Source organism: Orussus abietinus, unplaced genomic scaffold (genome assembly GCF_000612105.2).
Source record: "Orussus abietinus isolate OABI.00-Male unplaced genomic scaffold, Oabi_2.0 scaffold3, whole genome shotgun sequence".
NCBI classification, from domain to species: domain Eukaryota; kingdom Metazoa; phylum Arthropoda; class Insecta; order Hymenoptera; family Orussidae; genus Orussus; species Orussus abietinus.
In genome coordinates, this window is record NW_019395984.1 from 1,567,554 (window position 1) to 1,580,321 (window position 12,768).

A 12,768-nucleotide genomic window follows, 5' to 3' on the forward strand; every position below is an offset into this window, starting at 1 on the left:
AACGGGAGGGCAACACGAGGCGGGGAGGTCCTTTGCCTCGCGCCCTCGCACGTGGACGTCCTAAGGACGCCACAACACCAGGTATAGGACGTCCCCCGAGGGACTGCTTCTTCCATCCAGACGGAAAATCACCCTTGATTGATTCACTGGGTCAAGCTCCCCCTAAACGGTCGCCGGTCATTCTTAGACTCGGTCGAGTTTCTATACCTCGGTGGACGGCCCCGACTCCGGCGTTTCCAAGGCGTCGGAGCGTTTCCTTTGCGGAATCGCGAGTCACCTCGCGAGGGCGTGGGTCCGTCTCGGAAGGGAGCCCCGATCGATCGGCGCCCCAATTACGGGATCGATAGAGGGATCCGATCGAACGTCCACGGCGGCACGTTCGTTGGACTTGGGACTCCCACCATCGGGCAGGTTCAAGGCCACCGGTTCTCGGCGTACCGAGACCGTCGGACAAATATGCAAGTATCCAAGGCCGATTAGTCACCCGGTCGGACATAAGCGCGCGGCAGCGAGAATTCTCGACCGGCGGATTTCCAGCGCCATTTTGGTACCGTGTCAACTAGATCGAGGAAATCCCGATTTTCGCACTTGTACTTCCCCGACTCCTCTTGCTCGTAAAATAAACCCCCAGCCTCCGCTGCGATCATCTCCGGAACGCGTCCGTGCAAACAATGTTTTCCTTCCGCCATCACGGCAGGCATTCACGGCCGCGGCGTAGTGGAGCTAGTTAAACGTTTTAGTGCCACGCAGCACGATCGCACTTTTCGCGTACTGTGGTGAACTGTGTCGCGATGTTTGGTCCCGATCGTCAATTCGCAACGCCATCGTGCTTAATTGCACAATCCGACGCGGATTTTTAAAAATCCCTGCCACTAAAACGGTTAAAGTCGGTCCTAGGCTCTCGGCGGATAGCTTTTCCCCGCTTCCTCTCTCTTTGACGTAACCCGATCTCCTCTTCTAGCGGCCATTAACGGAAGAAGAATCTTCCTCTCTTCGCCGAGCTTCCGGCGACTCCTTGGCTACCCCCGGAACGCGGGCCCCGATTTCTCGGACTTTCGTAAAAGGCGAAGCGCGGCCGAGATCTCGCACCACTCGTCGGCTCCTTTGACTGCAGCGAAATCGACGTCACCGATGATAGCGCGGCTTAAAGGTCATCCTCGACCGAGGTCCGATCCCGGCCGTGCCAGAGAGGACCTAACCTCGACCGGTTTAAACCCGAGAAGTCGACTAGACCCGATTCTTCGGGTTAAACCGGTAATAAAAAAAACGGTGGAATATGCGCCGTCCAAGGATCCGGCCATCCCGGGATGAGTTTCTCTTTCTCCCCCCCCCCGGCTCCCCCGAAACCCCAAAAATCGAGGAAACTTTTCCCGAGTATTCGGACGATTTGATACACCTTTTCCTCCATTCCGCTTATCCTACGCTCGTATATCGGATCGACGGGATCGAGAGGCGACTCTAAATTCTACTCCGCGATGCAGTCCTTAAAGGGTTACACCACTTTGACCCACCCAAAAATTACGTTTTTTCAAGAATTTTTTCTTTAATAATTAAAACGTTTTTATCCAAATTAAAGTACAGTAAGGTATTATACTACTATTAGACAACAAAGAATTTTTTTTTTATTTTTTTATTTACAAAAATTGCCGGCTTGAAAGGCGATTTACCGGAGCACTGGGAAAATCGATAATCGTGCGGTGGGCACGATAACTCAGTCCAGGTCCAGTCCAAATTTCGCTAATTAATGTTGCATAAAAAACGCGAATATCAATACATTGAAAAAAAAAAACATACATTTTTCGCTGAATAAACATATCACGAATAAAATAAAAAAGAATGAAGACGATCGATTGAAAATTAGCGGAGTTAGAGTGCCCACCGATTTTTAAAATGCAGTTTTAAGGAAAACGTATAAACGCGTAAAATAAAGGCGTAGAGGTTTTTTTGAATTTTTTCAACATTTCTAAGTGGTATAACCCCTTAACTGCATAGCGAGTGCACGGGCGAATCGGGTGCAGCTATGCAGGGGAGGCCGCGACGCTTATTCCGCGTACGCTAATCCTCGGCTCGTGCGTTTACCCGCGTACCGACGGATCGCTACCCTGAAACAATGAATTAACGTTAATCAAGGCCGACCCTGATATCCTCTTGCCGCGTGCGTTCTCACGGCTGGACGTCGCGCGGCGATCTCGGTTATTCAGAATTCAGAAAACGATAAGCGAGCGGGGCAGAAAGGATATACGGCGATGCTTGGCCGGCGAACTTGGCGTCGGCTATCAAGTGTCATTATTTATTAGCGTGATCTTATCCGGATTGCGTCACGACCGCGAACGAGTAACAGTGCTCGAGTAACTCTAGGAAACTGGTGGTAACTCGCCTACGCGAGAACCGCGAACGCAAACTCGACACGCGGGCGAAAAGCAATCGGGACGAGGTCTCCCTTTCGATATCCCATCGGGTATCAATTAGGTACCGAGACGATCGAACCCGATCGATCGAAGCGACCGCGAAGAGAAGAGATACGCCCCGGGAAGTAGGAAATAATCCAAGGAGTCCTTAAGGTGACGTGAAAGTGCCGTCGAAGAGGTATTGTTTATAAATCTTTTCCCCCACCTCGGTTTACCGAATAGCTTGAAACTTCACAACGTGAATAGGGAGACTATAAGGAAGGTCCTGAAACTCACGGGATTTCGATTCTTTTCAAATTTCTTTATAGGTATTTTAAAAATAGTTTATGAAAAAAAAAATGTAATTTCCCGAGTTTCAGGACCTACCTTAGGGTCTGCATATTCCCGATTTAAAGTATGAAACGATTTGAGATACTCAGTTCGTAGAAAAGTTTTATGAAGGATTGAGCTTTCGGATGCCACTTTGACATCCCCTTAAGGGGGTGCGAATACGCCGGGGGGGAATTAAATACACGCGGTCAGGACGTATCGACTTTATGCAGGACTATCAACGGTGCGGGATTTAATCCCGATTAAATCGTGTTAATTAATGAGCCTGTCGCAAAGCGTTCCGATGTCGCGGCGCAGATCGTTGCGCGGCTGCTGTTTTCCTTATTTTTTTTGTCTCCCCCTTTTTTACGAGATAAGGACTTTTTTTCGTTTCCACTTTCGAGTGGGGGAGGAGCACACGGAGATGCGCGGTGGCACGTTACGCTACCGATTCCACGATAAGATAATCGAGCAACGGGCAACGTCGGGGGAGAAGGAATATTTCTATTGTCGAGTCAATCGCGACGCTTCGAGAGCTTTGCTCCTGCAGGTGTACCTGCTCTCTTCTGGCGCGACACCTGGCGCAGGTGCAGCCAACAGGGCGCGTGGTGAGGCAGGCTTGGGATTTAAATGAAATGGTCGTTCTTTTTCCTAATTTGCTTTTTTTTTTTCTTTCTTCCTCTTCCCCTCCACCGGCAAAAAGTCCCTTTCAGTCATCGTCGGGAAGCCCGGGGGAACTCTCGAGTTCGCGGATGCCAGGACAGGAATTACTCTCGGTAATTCGTCCTTCCGAAAGGATGAAACCAAGCGATTCGGTCGAGGTCCTTCCCAGGAGGAGCGGAGGTTCGCGAACGCGCCGAGAACCGACATAACGGTCCGCGAAATGGAAACCCGTTTCTGTATCATTTGGTCTTTTTTTTTTTTTTATTTTTTCTTTCTATCCCTAGGTAGTGGAGTAAGTTATTCGTACATATGTCTGGCCAATGGCCTACTTGGGAAGAATTTAGCTAGCAGGACGAGCCATTCCGTCTGGCCTCCTTTCGACTGGTCCCAGGTTTAATTTCTTCATTTAACAATCGACTGAAAAACTCCACCTGGAGGAGATTATTCGTATGTGCGTCGATGAAATAAAAATATATTCAATGATCCCAGCCAGGTGAAGGTTTTCCCTCTCTCTTGAAATTCTTATTCATGCTTTCTCCCCTTACCACCGACCTCAAGATCTGGAGTTTTAATTAAGCATCGCCGACCCTATCTTACTTCTCACGGTTCACGCTCCAGGTATTCCCAATAACGACTGCTCCTAAGGTTCGAGACGCGTCCTCTCCTTCGTCTCTCTTTAACGAAACTCCACCGGCTATGCACTTCCTTCCAAGGAATAAAAATAATCCCTCGACGTTCCCGTCGCCGCGTCGGCTGACCTGGTTTAAACCGCGGCCGCTCCACCGAGGTAATTAATTACACGCTTACGCAGTGAACGGGCGATGCAATGTCACGATCGGACAAAGGAAGTGACCCTAACCTTGGACGAGGTGAGGATAAAAATTCATCCCGATCGAGTTTCCCCTCGACGTCCTTCCCGCTTGGAGTCTTCCCTTGAAAGGGTGACGTCGAGGCGAGAGAATGTCACAATTTCTACCTCCCTCCCATAATTCCTCTCCGGAATCAACGTCCCTCTGTCCACGATCTAAAGTGGACATTCGGGGACCACGTATCACCCGCCCTAAGTGGTACATGTATCGACATTTCATATTTCATAATTCCATCTATATTAGAGCCTCCATTATCCTGAATGCACGTTCAAGTACTCGACTATCGAGTCAATGGGGATTTTTTTCGCATACGAATAGACTCGGGTGAAAAATGTCCCCTCATTGCGGAGTCGCATCTTCGCAACGCGAAAGCTGATTTCGTATGATCTCGTATGATCTCGTGTGATGTATGATCTCGTGTGATCTCGTACGATCTCGTATGATCTTCTTTCCGGAGCGGAGGGTGCAAAGATCGGTAGAAAAGCGTCAAACCCAGGACGACGAGTGTTGGCCGGTGGCGTCGCGATCTCCAATTTCCACGTCAGCGTCTTTCGGAAAATCCTCCCGACGTCGCGATGCGTCCGTCTGGAAGACTTCCAACTCGGCCCTACCTCACTGGCTGCACAACCGGCGATCGTTACATCAGCGGAGATTATGCCGCGATCTGGAAAACACGACCTTGGCCGGCGTACCGTACACCTGTACATCGAGCCGGCTCGGTCACGTTCTCCGGCGCGCGAAAATTACGCGTACGCGTCTCGTACACCTTTTGGACCCAGAGGGTACCCAAGAAAAGGAAAAGAAAAGAAAAAAAAAAAACTCCCACTACGTCTAAACTCGCGTCGAAAAATGCAGTTCGGTACGAACATCCTCGATGAGCGATAAAAATACGGCGCATCGACGTAATCCGAGATTGCGAACGAAAGACTTCTTTCTTCGGACTGATCTCCCAGCGGCGCGATAAATCGCGGTTTCGTTGCCCGGTCACGGTATCGCGGGGAAAGTCCTCTTCCTCGTCCCCTCCGAGGCTCGCCTCGGAGTCCCGGGCGACGAGAGACAAAAAAAGTACCCTCCAGGGGTCCGCCCTCGGGCGTTTCCGTGCCGTCCGAGCACGAGACCGAGGTCGCCGAACCCGCGGGCTCGGGTAAATATATCGGGAAGTTAGCTAACCCTGGCCCAGGCTGCGGCTTTATATTTAAAGCCGGGCGTGAGAATCTTCGCGCCGTGAAGCGAGTCGGCTCGACCTTGAACCGCGCGCGACGTCGCGTCGCGTCGCGTCGCCTGCGCCAAGGTCCGCTCCCGCGATCGGAAGAGAATGGCGACCTTAAGGACGGTAACGAAAGGCAAAAGGTGAGGTAAATGTTACCGTTTGCCCTGCAACGCTCTTCCTCGTACCCTCGTTTTCCGATAATTTAAAGCCGCCGTCGCGCGGGTTCCACGCTTCGATGCGGGCACTCGAGCGACGCCATTTTCGACATTTTCGGCGCATAGAAGATTCCCCACCGTGTAGTATTACCTCGTGGAATAACTTCCCGGGGTTTTAATTACGTTAAGTTGCGTTTAAAACGGCGGAAACTTATTCCTTAACCTAATAGTACGAGGAGACTGAACGAGTATGGTCGGTTTCACCAGAATCGGGATCCAGGATCTCAGATGTTTCGTTGATCCGACGACGCGAGCGCCCCTCGCGGAAATTCAGGGAACTCCGATCGAAGGCATTTCCAATCGGCGTAAATGATCTAAAATGCTTTTCACTTTGCAATTAAGGTGCGCAGGAAACGTTAGAAGGGACAGTCCCGATGAAAATCGGGAATCTCGTCGCCACGTCGAATCGACTCCGCTCCACTCGAGGTATTCGGTCGGACGGAGCGGCGGCGCGCGTGGTGGCATCTAGCGAGCAAACGCGAGGTTACCCGTCCGCCCGTCATGGAAGGGAGTCCTCCAATTAGGAGTCTGCTTTATCGACCGAGTGGCCCTGGGGCAACGACCCCGTTGTTGAGGAGCGCCTGACCTATATTACATAAGTGGCCCGTATACGTATAGACACGTAACACACGGGCGGGCAACGGTACACGCGTGAGTCCCCGCCGAAGCGATAGACAGACGAGAGGGACGAAGACAGGCCGAAAGCGAGAGGAGAGAGACGCCGGCTGGTTACTCTCGTTCCCGGATCAGCTCCGTTGACGCGTAAGAAAAAAAAAAAAAGAAGAAGAAAAAAAAATCCCGACGTGCGTGCACTCGTGTGCAAAAAAGAAGCCGCGCGTTAAGGCGCGTCCACAGGGCGGGTTGACACGTGGGGGTGGGCCGAGGGGGGGAAATTAAAATAAATGCGTTGTCGAGCTTAACGCGCACGTGGGGCGGCGGTTCAGCGCGTATACGAGAAGTTATGGCCGGAAAAATGAGGGATTTGACGTTCCATTAAGGTCGCTGATGAAACCCTCGCATTAAGGGGGGGACGTTACTTTTAGGGTACTGGAAAATGTAACCGGGCCGTGGATCGAGTCATGAGTTTAATTGGAAATTGTTCCACGAGCGGAGGGCCGTTCGCTTTGGATGCCCCAGTGGCGATACAGGGGTAGAGTTAGTTTCGAGCAAAGACGTGGACGCCCCTTCAGGGGGGCGCTCGGTTATGGGGTTAATATGCCACGAGGGCGGCCGTCATCGATGTAGCGAGAGAAGGTCGTTTAATGACTAAAGAAGAATGCGGAAACGGTGGCGGTACCCTCCTCGAGGCGAGATCCCTCGCCCATTGAGAACCGCTGAGGTCGGGTCCGAAATGTTTGAGCGAGACAATTGATTGGTTCCATGTGGCTCTAATTTATGTGATTATAAACGCATCGGCCCTCTCTCTCCTTTCCTCTTTCTCCGCCTCGGCCTCGAAACTCGCGGGCGACACATTTCGATTCGCTTGCGAGTTTCACGCCAACAAGTGATGGATGACTTCTGTATTATCGAGACGAGGTGCAGCCTCGTAGCCAGGAATTTCTCACCGAAAGGCGACGATTACCGGGAAGCACCGTGTAATCGTCGTCGGCCATCGATTCGGCCGTATCGGGAGATGTACTCCAATTTCGGAGGCATTATCTCGGTTAGATTATTCGAGCCACGGCGTTGAGCCTTGTCCGATTCTTCCTTGAGCCATTCGAGCTCTCTCCCTTACCTCTCAACTATTGTCCAGCCTAAAGAGGTCCACCCATTCCAGAGATTCTTCTCTCTGGGTCGAGCCTTCCCAAGGATTGCGCAACCGATTGATACAAACAATCCTAGTGGGTAATGTTTATATACTCGATGACATCGAAACCCCTGCACATTTTCCAATGTGTTTAGTCATTTAGGTGGACTTACGCATTCGCGCTGGTTCTCACCCTGATACGAGTGGAATGAGCCAGGATGGGTCGACGCAAGAATGGTGGAACTGGGACTCGACCCTATCCCAACACCGAGATTAGAGCGTATATAGGACTAGGTTTAGGCGCCAGGAGTCGACGCAACGATGGCTCGTCCATCGCGATCGGTCATTTCCGCTCGCATTTTAGGTTAATAATCGGTTCGCGCCCGTTTAGAGGACGGATCGTGGAGGTCGGCTCGTCGTCGCCCTTTCGGTGGGGCACGGCCCCCGGGAGCTACGTACCTGCCGCCACGAAGGGACGGCCTCGCCAATATGTCGGGCTCTAATCCCAGGAATCTCGAGTGGCCGCAGCGGGCTGCTCCGTTTGTCACGAAACACTGCACATATCACGTGTGGCGGGCGCGCTCGTCCCTCGGAGGTTAAGCCTCGTCGTATCCGTTCGCGCGACAACGGGCCTCGCCTCCACTTATCCCCGAATGTCTTCGCGAGCCGCGGTGCGCCGAGGCGACGCCATCTTCCCTCACGGTGGCTATCAGGAGTCGCGCCTCCGTGCTCGGGTCCCGGACACGGTGTGGCTCGATTTCATTTTACGAGGCAACGGCGCCGACTCGAGCGCCACCTCTCGCGGGACGCGGCAAGCTCCTCGACCACGCCGGTAACGTAGGTTAGATTGCTCGTTACGAGATTCGAGTCGCGAGAATGCTCGCAAGATGGCGCGCCGAGGCGATTCCTCGTTAATTCTTCGAGGTCTTTAATGATTTTAGGGGTTTACTAAGCTTGCTCTCTGGGCGGTCGGTCGGCCAGCTGGGGGATTGGCGGTTTTGTAAATGGCTTTTCACGGGAGGGGTGTAACCTTGGAAATGTATTAATATACGCGATTATGTTTCGGAGGGATTGAAAAGAAGTTCCCGATTCGGTAGGTAACGTCTGAACCTGTCGTATGAAATAAAGATCGCGGGGAACGGTTTCGCGGCTAGGCCGCTAGGCAACTGTAAAATATCCACCGCCGGAGCTCTCCGGTATTCTTTGTTCGCAGTTGCCGAATAGAGTAGTTCCGAATTTATCGTTAGGAAATATCCGACCGAACGATCCTTGCAGCGTGGCTCTGCACTAGCAAATTCTTGTGATAGAATCTTTTTTTAATTTTCAAGGGCACCTTACGCGTCCCGCAATTGCAACGTGGTGGATCACTGTAATCTTAGATACAGCACCACCACGGGGTATGTAGCGACAAATTCCTGATTTTGAGGTTAACCTTCGAGCGGTATTGTATTCCCGGAGTTTTCAAAATAGCTGGGCTCGAATTCTTTCGAGGTGCAAATTTCGGTCTCGTCCTGCTGTTCGTTATGTCGCGAATATTGTCTCGGGATTGAAGGGATTAACCTTTCGAGCGGCAATAAAAATACCTAGCTTGGAAGTTCATCTTCCTGAATGGTTTTTGTCTTCTCAGCGTATTTCAGGGAATTCTCACATCGTTGAAACATGGCTCATGGCGTGACTAGCAGGATGTATCATTTCGAAGAAGATCGTCACACTAATCATCAGAAGGACAATGGCGAGTTGCTGTTCTTCTCGAGTATAGACGATGCCACGAAGTCTTGGTTGAGTTCCTTGCATCGTATCTGGGGTTTATGTACGTAACACGATGCACCTGTAAATTTGTCGACATGTCGGTCAATGATCTAACGACTAGCTGCTTTTAGGGAAAAAAAGCAATGCAGTAACCAAGACACTTACCGATTACTTTGACACTGCCCCAAATCCTTATCTTAGCACTCTTAGGATTCTAGTGAACACTTCTGACTTTAATCATATCAAGAGCCGGTCATCTTTGGCAGTCACAGGTCCGTACTGAAAACGTAACAGTTTTTTTAATCTAACGGTGAATTTATATGAATTAAATTCCTACACCATGCTTTGACGCTAATCAGTTTGTTCCATAAAACAGTTATAGAAGAATTTTCAAACTGGCTGTCCTCTCGCAAAGATATGTATAAAGAATGTCTAGTCCTTGACTTAAAGTTAGCAGCGTTCATGTTGGTTAGTAAACAGAAGAACATGTTGTTTATAAAACTGGTCTCGGATGTTTACGAATTTGTGAAAGATAAGGAGTTGTTTCTGCCTATGGTCCAGGTACTGTACTAATATTTTAAGAGAAATAGAAATAAGAATACTCATCCGTTAAGTGCAATTAACATCCTGTGCTACACGTTTAGAAATCGACAGTTATTGATTTCAGAAATTACTAGAAAAAAAGAAGTTCAAAGAAGCTGCCCAGTTTGCAGCCATGCTGTACTTGCAATCTCACTTTGCTAATCCTGAGATCGTATTATTGCCCCTCATACTTCAAAGCAAACTCGCGGTAGTGGATGATTTTATAGCACCTTGCCCAGATATACAAAAGAATTTAGTAATGTATTTAGACAACCTAATGGCACCAGGAAGCAGTATGCATAATACGTTGCATTATTATATCCAGTGAGTCAAACTACAATGAGAATGAGATGAGTTACTGTTACCAGGACTAACTTCAGGATCCTTTATAGAAACAACATGATTCCTGACGTGAAAATGTCCACGACGGAGACCAGACCAATGGCTAGGCTGGTAGCTCGTTTGGCTAAGACATACAACTTGTCCCCTGACGTCTGTCCAAATTTGAATCAAAGACGAGGCGAGGGGGCTTTACAATTTTTAATGTACAAACGCTACATGGAGGGTAGCATGAGTGAGTAAAAAATAGTTTTTAAATTCCACTCGAACTTGTGCAAAATATCTCCTCGCTAACAGTGGTGCCGTACCACGATCTGAATTTCTGCTTCTTCGCAGGTGTCGAAAGTTGGAGAGAAATGGCTAGAGAGGCCGTGGGCAATAATACCAAGCTGCAAACGGAGCTGGTTAAAATACTTGCAGGCGCGGGGGACCATGAAGAAGCCCTCTACTGGGCGAAGACCTACAACGTACCGAAGCAACAGTGGCCATGGTCGTTGACGCACATGAAAGATCCTATCCAAAATCGTAAGCCTTTTCTGCACTTCCCCCTAAAATTGTCCAGTTAATAATAAAATTGTAATATGCATTCTGATGCAGAACAAAATTCGGGCGCAAGCGGTAGTGGTGAAGAGACGTGGGATACCGAGGAGGACTCTGTGATATACCATGAGTTACAGTTGCCCATGGATTGCATTAAAGTCATCGACAATCCCAGGTCTTTCGAAGAGTTCTTCGACGAGGGTCTGAAAGGCGTCTCCATTGTTGGAATAGACTCCGAATGGAAGCCCAGTTTTGGTAACTAATGCATTCAACGATAACGAGTCAAGTTTAAAAGCACCTTGGTAGAGGTCCTAGCGCTGAGGTCGTCAAATTGATTATCTTCAAGGTATCAAGCAGTCCGAACTGGCGCTGATACAGATTGCGACTGAGACGAACGTATACATCCTGGACGTGACAACAATGGGCAGCGAGCTGACCAATCTGTGGACAGAGCTGCGTCTGGTTTTGTTCGAAAATAAAAACATCATCAAACTCGGTAAGTTGGTAACGAGGTGTATTCGATTCCAAGTCGTATAATTTCTGTTCTTTAATTAGGTTTCAGTCTGGCTCATGACGTGACAATGATGCGCGAGAGTCTACCGGCAATGTCGAACGTAAAGGCCTGTGGCCAAGGCTACGTGGACATGTTGCAGCTCTGGAGGAAGCTGGTACAAGAGCACAAATTTGAGTTCCCCTTCAAAGGGGATGAAAGTTTCACGAACGAGAGCCTGAGTAAACTCGTGGAGATCTGCACGGGAAATAGGCTAAAAAAGACCGAGCAGTTCTCCAACTGGGAGCGCAGGCCTCTGAGAGAGAACCAAATCATCTATGCCGGTCAGTGGGATTGTCGTTGAAGAGTTCTTGCAATCTTGAGGCATGAGGAATTTTTTTTCTGCAGCTCTAGACGCATACTGCTTGCTGGAGATCTTCGAGGTCCTTCAGGACCAGTGCCAGAGAATGGGCATACCTTTCCAGGAGGTCTGCGCCGAAGTCCAGCATATCGCCCATAAGTCGCCGAAAAAACCTCCAAAAAAAGCCTTGCCGAAGGTGCGGTATTTTTTTTTTTTTTTCTTTCGACGGAGCCCACTAACCTGAATGCTTTTGAATCATATTTATTCCGGGTGCAATTTTCTTCAGGACGGAGCCGCAAACTCACGGGCGACCAGAAGCACCTGTAGTCAAGAGTATCAGGTGCTGGAGTCCAGACCGGTCTCCGTGCCAGCCCACGAGTGGCGGGTAGTTTGCGACTCCATGCTCGGTGGACTGGCTAAGCAATTGCGCATCTGCGGTTGCGACTGCGTGTACGTCGAATTCGATTGCGGTGGTGATCGCTCGGCAAAGTTGGCCATGCAGGAGCGAAGAGTTCTGCTGAGCCGTGGCGGAGCCTGCCAACGGGTACGACTTTCAGAGAAATCGTATGCAGTGTCGGAGACGTCCAGTTAAAAAAAATAAAAAATCCCGTACAATGTATTTCAGTTCGCGCATTATCTGCCTCCCGGTAATTGTTACAATGTCATCTCGGATAAACTCGAGGACCAGCTGAAGGAGGTCCTCTCGCAGTTCAACGTGCTGGTCATGCAAAGGGATATCTTCAGCAGGTGTCAACTGTGCAATCAGGACGAGTTCGTCCACGTGTCCAGACATACCATGGCCGAACTGGTGAAGAGGTGTGTCCTCTGGATTTCTTGAATTAATCCAAGTCCCGACGAGAGTAGATCGAAAGCTATTCTTTTCGCAGCTTCGCCAGACGCATACACGGAAGCGATCGTCGTCCAGGTCGTCCTTCCTCGGGACCTAGTTTCAACGGCGAGGTCACCGGTAGGTCCGACAGAGACCGTTCCTTCTTTGACTTGGAACGAAAGCAGCAGGACCGAACCTGGCGGCTCTGCGACGAGGATACTCTGGACGTGGTCAACTGCACGACCAAGTTCGGCATCTTGGTGCAGATTGGGCGTATTCCAAACAACGTTGTCAGGAACGTTCAGCACTTCTACGTGTGCGAATACTGCGGCAAGGTGTACTGGGATGGCTCTCACATGGAGCGCGCCTTGAGCGGTGTCCTCAGAGACATCATCGTTCAAGAGTGAACGGCGAGAGAACGAGTGGAAGGAAACCTGGAGTATTATCGCTTCCACAC

General features: G+C 50.0%; 2 protein-coding genes across 6 annotated transcripts in view; one reads left to right on the forward strand and one right to left on the reverse strand.

Annotated features, from left to right (window-relative positions):
• Positions 1-8,150, reverse strand: part of LOC105699099 — a 37,721-nt gene extending 29,571 nt beyond the window's left edge. Inside the window, exon 1 of the mRNA XM_023433913.1 lies at positions 7,881-8,150. The gene's annotated coding sequence lies outside the window, so the exon portion shown is untranslated. The remainder of the gene's footprint in view (positions 1-7,880) is intronic.
• A 280-nt stretch (positions 8,151-8,430) lies between these two features.
• LOC105699199 (exonuclease mut-7 homolog) lies at positions 8,431-12,755 on the forward strand. Of its 5 annotated transcripts, none has more exons than XM_012424019.1 (14): positions 8,431-8,514; positions 9,049-9,231; positions 9,302-9,442; positions 9,547-9,731; positions 9,838-10,076; positions 10,145-10,326; positions 10,428-10,616; positions 10,689-10,886; positions 10,978-11,127; positions 11,187-11,465; positions 11,530-11,678; positions 11,769-12,026; positions 12,108-12,298; positions 12,370-12,755. In XM_012424019.1, exons 2-14 carry the CDS (start codon positions 9,081-9,083, stop codon positions 12,716-12,718), a joined length of 2,661 nt encoding a protein of 886 aa, XP_012279442.1. In that variant the 5' UTR covers positions 8,431-8,514; positions 9,049-9,080; the 3' UTR covers positions 12,719-12,755. The 5 variants fall into 5 exon arrangements, with proteins under 5 accessions (XP_012279442.1, XP_012279444.1, XP_012279443.1 ...); XM_012424021.2 differs by lacking the exon at positions 8,431-8,514 and adding an exon at positions 8,599-8,617; XM_012424020.1 differs by lacking the exon at positions 8,431-8,514 and adding an exon at positions 8,627-8,847.
• The last annotated feature ends 13 nt before the right edge of the window (positions 12,756-12,768 follow it).